Source organism: Agrilus planipennis, unplaced genomic scaffold, assembly GCF_000699045.2.
Source record: "Agrilus planipennis isolate EAB-ADULT unplaced genomic scaffold, Apla_2.0 scaffold100, whole genome shotgun sequence".
NCBI classification, from domain to species: domain Eukaryota; kingdom Metazoa; phylum Arthropoda; class Insecta; order Coleoptera; family Buprestidae; genus Agrilus; species Agrilus planipennis.
Window position 1 is genome coordinate 233323 of NW_020442469.1, and position 9370 is coordinate 242692.

The window sequence follows — 9370 nt, forward strand, 5'->3', positions numbered from 1 at the left end:
CAGTCCAATTCCTTTCATTTGATTTTATGTATTGATGTTTCTATATTGATTGTTTTTAGTTGCACATTGTTTAGCTTCATTGTATATTAGCGGCATGCAGACCATAGTTTAGCCCTAATATCCTTGGATCATTTAGACAAATACTGGGTTAATATTTCACATCACAGATAATCTTTGATATTCCCGTACTCTCTTTACTTAATACCTATTCGGTGCATTGTGCCATAAAGAGAGTTTATATTGTATCCACTGCGTATACAAAGATGCGTTAATATGTATTTGCCAATTAATGTAATTTGTTCTTTGTAGGTTAGACAGAAATCCTTATCAAAGCTGTTGCGGATGGCTTATATCTGGAAATTCGCCAACTGTCCAGTTAAAAAGTCTTCACCGTTTGAGTACCAGGTAAGGGACTACTTCTTTGAAAGATGTGATTTGACCATGTAAGCAAGAAAAGTGATACCACACGAGTTGCGAAAGGCTCGAAATTTGAAATTCTTGCATTTAAAATGCAAAAACAAAATACAAAATACCTATTTTATCTTGCATTTAAATACTCTTTTGAGTAAAGCATTTTGTATTTTATTTAAAATGTTTTTCCAAACAACAAAATACATTTTTACCCTTAAATGTTTTGCTTGTATCACCGATCAAACATTATATAAATTGAGAATGAAAGTTGCTCACGTTGGCCATTGAAGGTATTAGAAGCTTAGGGGACAAAGGGACATTTCATGAATGCCTTCTAATACTTTAACTGAAGAGAGCCCAAAAAATTCTACACTCCTTGGAAACGGATAATCTAAAATATTGGATTGATATTGTTTTCAAGGTTCAATGTCATGATCCAAGGAATTTTGAAATTACCTTTAGCAAGGAACTATGAAATTCTATGAATCAAAAAAGTATTTGCATTTGGTATTTAAATACTTTTAAAAAATCATTTTGCACATCTCTACGCGCAAGTAATTGTGTCTATTTTCCCACATGTAAACTAATATAGGGTTGTCACTATTGATAGTATGAGGTAGTATGAGAGTACTAAAGCGTGCATAACCAAATGCTCTTTGAACTTAATGGAAACAGAGCGTGTAGTTTGCCCAACATACCTCTTATTACAATCTTTACAATCTCCGGCTTATCTAGAACAAGAACTGTATCTTTAAAGTTGTAAAGAAGAGTTTGAAGAGATTTAAAGTTTGAATTACAGGCGATTCTAAAAACAAGTTTACGAAAACTACCTAAGCGTCTTCAAGTAAATTTTGGTTCATAATAATATGCTTGGTTTTGCTGGCCTCTGTTTGAAAAAGATTCTTATTGACTATTTCATCAATAATATAACTATAATAACGATAATATTTTTAGCTGTATAAGATTCCTTATGTACAAGGAAATTAAAAAAGTGGTTTTATGTTACTAACAATGATTAAAGGAGTTGGTCATAAATGTATATGTATTTATTTTTCATCATCATCATAAGGTCGTCAGTCCTAAGACTGGTTGGACACGTACCTCCACTCTTTCCTATCCTGAGCTTATCTTCGCATTTCTCTAAAACTAGAAAATCTGACATCCTTAACTATTTGCGAACAGTAATCTAATCTAGGTCTACCTCTACCCCTCCTAACTCCTGTTTCTGCCTCTAATATGTCTCTGACTAGACCTTCATGCCTAAGAAGGTGTCCTACCAACCTATCTCGCCTATTTTTTATTGACTTATGGTTAGATAAATATATTGTTGTGATTTTTCGTTCTTTTATTAATTACAAAAGATTTACCTACGTTAAAAAGTTTTGGCATGTTGGTTTGAATTGTCAGTTGTATGCGATCTGTTATTTTTACATTAATTCCTTCAAGTGCTTCATAGTTCTGCTTTGTTGGAGTTATGCGTTTGTGCTTGGAATTATCCACCGTGGCCGTCAAACTAATGGGATTATTTGCAAAAATCCTGTTTGTTTAATTCCTCACAAGGCCATATTTTATGTAAGACTAAATCGAAGTTTTAGTTGTTGCGTTGCGTTTTCCTTTCGGACGCGTTATGAGAGAAACAAGCGACTTTTCGTTTGAATAAATCAATAAGTACTAAGAATTTTAGTTTATAAAAAAGACAAATCAAAAAGTGTGTTGAAAATGGCTGATGCTGAAACGATAGACTTAGATGATGGCGATAATGAAGTCCAGAGAAGTAGTACATTGCCAAAAAACGATGTTAAAAGACGTGTGAAAGTGAGAATTAATGACGTGAACGCTAGAGACGACAATGGTGAGGAAACTGCTGAACACGGAGAAGCAGCCGATGAAGAGTTTGAAGTGGAGAGTGAAGATGAACGGTAGGATTATATTAATTTCTGTAATGTTATCTACTAATATTCACTCTCAACAATAGTATTTTAAATATTTGTCAAGGGCCTTACGAAGGAATACGCTTCTTGGTTAGTAATTTATGGAGCGCTAAACCTTAAATTGCGCTCCACGTCAGCTGTTACAGTCAATATAAAAGTGACCGATCAAGAATTTGATGCTTTTTAATTACTTGATTCTGTTCATTATTTGAGTACGTGCATACCTTTTATTAAATCAAATAAAAAAAAAATTAGGTATTGTAACATAAAATGAGCTTTAACTTTTTTAAAGTTATCTAGTGTTAATTTCTTTCTTTGAGGAAGAAATAAATTAATTTTACGTAAATTACTTGTTAGAATTTTATGATCAATTATTACTAGTTACAGTGAAAAGGTAATTTATTCTGGGCAAAATTGGCGATGTAATTGAACTTTATAAATACAGTATAATGATTTTTAGTGGTAAATACACGAAAGAGAAACCGCTAGTGTACGTNGCATACCTTTTATTAAATCAAATAAAAAAAAAATTAGGTATTGTAACATAAAATGAGCTTTAACTTTTTTAAAGTTATCTAGTGTTAATTTCTTTCTTTGAGGAAGAAATAAATTAATTAGTAAACATTTGCTTTTTTTATAAATATATTATTATTATTATGAATAGTTTTATTTTAAACGATAAGATATAATTTTCTATAAACTTGTCCATTTTTTTCATGGTAATTACTAATTAATTTTATTTACTGTAGTAAAGGGAAAGGGTCGATTTTATATGAATATCTTTGTAAAATAGAACTTTATTTATTTGAAATTCACAAAGTACAAATATATACATACCTAGGCTTATTATCATTTTTTGATATGAAATACACAAATACGTTTATTACCTTTATTTTTAAGATTAGGCACTTACATGCATTACACTTATTTTAAATAGATTTCTGATATTTACATTCTTCTTGATTAACATTTATTGACATAATTAAACTCGTTGACACAGAAGTACATTAATAAATATGAATTGTGTGCATACGCACTCCAGAATACATAAATACGATTGATTTGCGATCTTAATTATTTTATTTTATTTTTGATTCGTCCAAAGCACCAGATAGTGTGGAAATACTTGTTGTCGAGAAATGTGCGGAAGCTTTTCGTTCCGCATCCGGATTTTCTTTAAGGCAGCATATTTTCTCGAGACCTAACCAAAGAGAACGTGCATTGTCGTTCATGACTATGAAAAAAATAAACATAACAAATCCTTGCAGTGTGGCCGTTATGCAGAAAAGGTATGCGAAAAATATTTTCGAGCTCAAAGCCGTTAGAAGCCCGAACGCCCACGATAATCCCAACAAGAAGAAAAGCAAGAGTGCTAGAAGAAATTGAAGCTTCATATCTTTGCCGTTCGCGCCGTAGGCCTCTACCTTTCTCGAACATACGTTTTTCATGATAAGAACGAATATTGAGACATTAATAACGACCATGATCCCGATGGGAAGAACAACGCCATACGTATAAAAATTGTTGGTCGGATAACATAGTCCGTAAGAATTTTTATGATACGCTTGTCCAAGAGACACAATGTTGACAACGGCGACTGGAATAAGTGGCAGAAGCCAACCGATGATCGATACTTTGGCAATCAAGTGAGGCGTTGGCTGTTGAAATACCGTCACGAACTTCCTATATTGCAAAAATGCAATCACCATCATCCAACAGAATTCCGAAATCATGAAATAATGTAAAAATATAGCAGCCACAAAGCATTCTATACCATCAACGTCGATGTTGTCAGCGACGAACGTTAGACACATTTGTGCCGTAAGACAGACGGAAAAGTTTAAAATGATTGTATTACCGTTGTGTTTCCTCCATCTTTTGAATATGACAGCCGTTAACAGTATCGCCAATAATCCAGAAAACGACAGAACGCTACCTACGATTGTTATAACCTCAAGAGCTACTCGATCCGTTGTACTTAAATCAATAGAGCCATTTCCCGAGCTACTACCGAGTACCAAAACAGAAAAATGCGTGAGATGATGAGATTGACAAATTACTCGCGTTCGATTCACATCTGTTACAATGTTCTCTGAATCCCAGCGGCCTTTGATATTATTAAGTAACCTATTTTGGCCGTACTGCCAATACGCGCAAGAGTCAGTTGTTTTGTTACTTTTAAAAGCTATAATAACGGGCGAAAACAGTATGCTCTTTAGACCTGGTATTATAACACTAATCGGGACGGAGTTCCCTGTTTCGCTAGTGCCGTCGCAGTTAAACAGACGATGGTTACTGAAAAAAGTGACCGCCATCGTTATGTTAACATCAGTGAAGTAAGTTACAAGTTCTTCATATGTTGCGTTTGGTATGAAGACTGCTGCTTCAACATTTTCGTCGTACAGTATTTCTTCGCTGGTATTAGCGTATAAGGTTATGATTTCTGCTTTTTGAAAATCAGATTTTTTATACAGCGCCACACCCCTGACGTAAGACAAGTCTTGGATCTTGATTATAATATTGTCGGTCAAAATGAGAGATTCCGAAAATCCAGATGAAGTTGGGTTAGAAGTCAGAGTGTCTACAACGTTCAAAATGACATCAGTCGAATTCAGTTTCAATTGGGTTTTCTTCATTAGATCGTGGTCATAATCTAACGTTGCACTAACTGTTTTGAGAAGAACTAGACCGTCGTACTTGCCGTGTTCCTTTATAAGAACGTTCAAAATTTGCGAAATTAGGTGGAATTCTATCATCAAAGGGTTTGAGATGTTTTGTACGAGCGTATAAAGGATTTCGTCACTTCTGTTGTATTCGTTTATGCCATTGTGGAATAGACCGTGAAGCTCCAAAAGGGATTGCGGATAGGAATAATTTTGTGCGCATGAACCACTTACTTCGGACCATTGTCCTCCTACAGTAAAATTGCCCTCGCACGTCCGGGTAACGGGCGAACCGTCTTCTTGAATACACAGTTCTACGGGTATAACTGTGGATCCTATGGTGGTATTCGGCCAGGTTAAGTTCATGCCCGAACTATACGTAAAAGAGCCCATGCAAAAGTAGCTGTTTAATAACGTAGAAATGTTATGAATGTAACGATGTTGGCTATCAATTCCTTTCAGCGAGTTTTGCAGAACATCGTACTCTTCAGTTAACGAATAATCATTCCTTTGGGTCGACAGGTGAATTATTATTTCGAAATAGCCATTACCTGCAATTATAAAACTAATAGGCCTGACTGCAAGAACAATGTAAGTCTTTTCAGTCATGTTGCGAATTGCTTCGGTTGCTTGGACGTGGAGCTTCGTTTTGAACGGGTCGACATTTATTGATATGCGTACGAATACGTGAATCGCATAGTTCGTTCTGTAGACGTTGTTGTGGTAGTAGGCGATCGTGGGTTTGCTCTGTATCACGGTCATGTTCGGATGCGAAAAACCTTCACACCAATACAACGCTGGATAGGCGTTGGTTAAAAATATTTTGTAAATGTACTGGTTGGTATCGGTGGGAACATCGGGAACGTATCTTGTAATTTTCTCGAACAGTCCGTTGCTGTTCATGTTTGAAAAACAGTACAACGCGAAGTGCCGTCCGAAATAATTGCTAATTTCCGTTGGATTCGTCACCACAACCGTTAAGAATCTGGTATCTTCTACGTTTCTCGTGGAAAAATAGGTCTGCACCGATGCCAATTCGCCTTGTACTGAAACTTGACAAAGTCCACATGTAAGCCCTCTATCGGGGGTTAGAATCCATCCGGGATTTCCTTTGAATACGAAAGCTGCATAAGAGTAATAAAAATTCGTTTCTGTAGTCCATAGAAAATAAGAGACTTCGGAATTATCACTAGACCATAAAAAGTTTCCCATTCTCATCTGGTATAAACCAAACCAACAAGTATCGCTGTTAGGAAAACCGCCCAAAATGAGCAAACTCTGGTAAAGTTGTCGGGGTTCTGCTAAACTATCACAAACGTCATTTCGAGTTTGGAGACCGAATACAGCCTTTTGACAAAAGCAGTTTCCACTGTCGATGTCTAAGTTTGCGTTAATGCATGATAAACCAGGATTTTTATCGGAACAATATCTGCTAATTTTGGCAGGTGATGCACTGTAAATGCACAGGGCCTTGTGATTTTCACTACAATTAGTTGCCCTGAGTGTATAATTGTAGATGGTCATGCAGTTTGTAAGAAATAAATTTACTGAATTGTATTCGTAATTCGTTATGGTTTGCCCGTACCTTTCCGATGGTTCTGTCCAAACGAATGGTGCCAAGTTTACGTCATCAATTTTACGAAAGGCTCTTACCCAGATCACTTCGTTTTTAAAAATTTCGTATAAGAAGGGGTCGTAGTCATGTGCCAAAGAATTGTTGTATGGGCATCGAGGAGGATATGGATGTTTGTCTTCGACCAATATGTAACATAGTTCTTGGGATGATTTAAAAAATGTAAAGCCTGGTGGACATGGTGATTTGGTTGGAACACTAGTCGTATCAGGGCTTATTGAAGCTGAAATTAATACGTTTATATATATATGAGTAGTTAAACGGCACATTGTTCTTCAGATTTTGAAGATGCATTTGTTTAATATTTTAATAAAAGCTGTTATAAAGTGTTTTAGTTTAATGTCAAGCAACAGGTAGTATATCGCCTTCTAGTGGTAGGTATTTGCTGTTAACAATTATTAGCTAACAGTTGTGGCACTAGATGGCAATATGTTTATTGCTTATTGTTTCAAATTGTTGATATTATTTTAGTATAAAATTTAATATATATTTTATTAAGGAAAAATTCTATAACAAAAGCAATATTGGAAGCAAGCAAAAAAATAGGGAAGTAAAAATGAGAAGATTGCAGGAACATCACACTTAGGTACTTCGTTTCTATCGGCGTGAAACAATGTTGCGCAAGAAATTTGAAATTTGATAGGAAGGTAATTATTACATTACAGGTATAAATTGCTAACAAAATGAATATATTTCTAATAAAGGTATAGTATTCCATAAACAATTCAAATTGAAAGGTTTTATAAAGTAAAAATGAATATTTTTAGAGATGCAGTAAATACAGTGGTTTTGTTGATAATGAAAATGAAGTATGGAGAATGAATTATTTTAGTCGTAATTATTTATAAATAAATATTGTCGTACTCACTATTTGGGCCTTTTTGAGAAGTCCACGCATTCTGAAATACAAAATGGAGAACGGCGTGTTAGTTTAAATAAAAAAACATTACAATAATTTTAGTTTTATTGCGTAAAGACAATTTTTACAACCACTCTATGTTTGTGGCTTACTTGATTATAGTTATCACTGTTTTTGTTCTCTTTGTTTACACTTACGATTTCAATGACAATGAAAACGATAAACACAGACAGTGTCCACCAAGAGCCGAATATCGTCATCACAGCGATTTTTTCACAATTTTTTTTATATTTGCAGATCGGCACTTTCGAAGCATACGTTAATACGCATCTATCAACGGAGGCTTTGATGCCGTCTGGTGGGTGTTTAAGGGTGATTGTTATGCTTGACGAAGTTTAATAAAATTATCACTTTTTGGATCAATTCAGAGCCCGAAAGATTAGATAAATGTGGACTTTTTGTGCCGATTCTACTTATGCAAAAGTTGGTAAAACTAATTACACGTTTAATTAGTAAATTACTAAATACAATAAATATTTTCGTAAAAGTACGGTGTACAACATGCAATTGCACACTTTCGCAGCCAGTCAGCACTTTTTTATCAGCGATGTTTTGGCATTTCTAACGTCTCTCTGAAAAAAAATTCTTGTCTTTGAAAACTACTGATTTACCACACATATCACATCATTATCTGACGAAAATCGTTTATTATGCGATGATTATATGTTTTGGGAGCAGTACTAGGGGCCAAATCTGGAAAGTGTATATGGCGGATGCTCAACTAATTCGAAGCCCTCCATAGCAACTGCAGCTATTGTAATGGTAGATGTTCGATAGGGTGAATTATGGCGATGCAAGAGAACACATTTTCGCAACTTTTTTTCTTTTATCAACTGATCATCATCATAAGGTCGTCAGTCTTAAGACTAATTGGACACGCACCTCCACTCTTTTCTATCGTGAGCTAATCTTCGCATTTTCATAAAACTAGAACATCCGACATCCTTAACTATTTGCGAACAGTAATCTAATGTAGGGCTACCTCTACCCCTCTTAACTCCTGTTCCTGCATCTAATATGTTTCTGACTAGACCTTCATGCCTGAGAAGGTGTCCTACCAACCTATATCGCCTATTTTTTATTGACTTCCATAGAGTCCTCTGTTCTCCTATTCATTCTAATAACTCTTCACTGATGTAATTTAGTAATTAAATTGGCACAATAAGCATCTCTAATTGTGCTTCCTTTCTGCATTAGATTTACTAAAATTACGCTTTCAGAATTCCAAAACACGGATAATATGACCTTTCCTGTTGAAGGTTGCATCTAGAACTTTTTCGATGGTGATCAGTCCCGATGGGTTTCAATTTTTGAATTCTACACCTGTATCACTTTTGCTTCATATTTTTATCATTACGGAATCGCTAATGAACATGAACAATGTTCGTATTCTTATAACAGCATTAGCTGTTGTCCGAGACTTTTCGTCCGCGTATAATTTGATTACATCGTAAAACCCGATTTTATAAACTTTAAAAAGTGTTCATTGTAGAAATTATATCTTCCTTACTTAAAAAGATATAAAAAACTTAATTTGTTTTATCATCATTAATTTTCATTTATTAATTTTATTGTGTGCTTACATTTGCTGATGATATAGCAGTATTAGCATCTAGCAGGGAGTTAGAGATAGCCTTAAATAAAATAGTAGCGGCATTGACAAAACAGACAGCAGGTAAAGGTTGGTCTGTGTTCTGTCAGAGCTGCCTGTGACGCGCTGATGAGATCCAAAAAGATCGAAATCGCGATCCGCGTCTGGCAGTTTCGACAGAATACAGACCACTTCGAATTATTTTGTTCGAAAAGTGCAACG

The 9370-nt window shown here is 34.9% G+C and overlaps 1 protein-coding gene across 3 annotated transcripts in view; it reads right to left on the reverse strand.

Moving 5' to 3' along the window:
- Positions 1-3184: 3184 nt before the first annotated feature.
- Positions 3185-9370, reverse strand: part of LOC108736184 (adhesion G-protein coupled receptor G6-like) — a 12092-nt gene continuing 5906 nt past the window's right edge. The window contains exons 1-3 of one of the 3 annotated variants that reach the window (XM_018468514.1): positions 7695-8027; positions 7507-7537; positions 3185-6861 (exon numbers count right to left, since the gene is read on the reverse strand). In XM_018468514.1, the coding sequence (XP_018324016.1) occupies positions 3422-6861; positions 7507-7537; positions 7695-7757 (3534 nt within the window). In that variant the 5' untranslated portion in view covers positions 7758-8027 and the 3' untranslated portion in view covers positions 3185-3421. Of the gene's footprint in view, positions 6862-7506; positions 7538-7649; positions 8028-9370 lie in introns of those variants that run through there. The other 2 variants (XM_018468512.1, XM_025981390.1) reach the window with 2 other exon arrangements.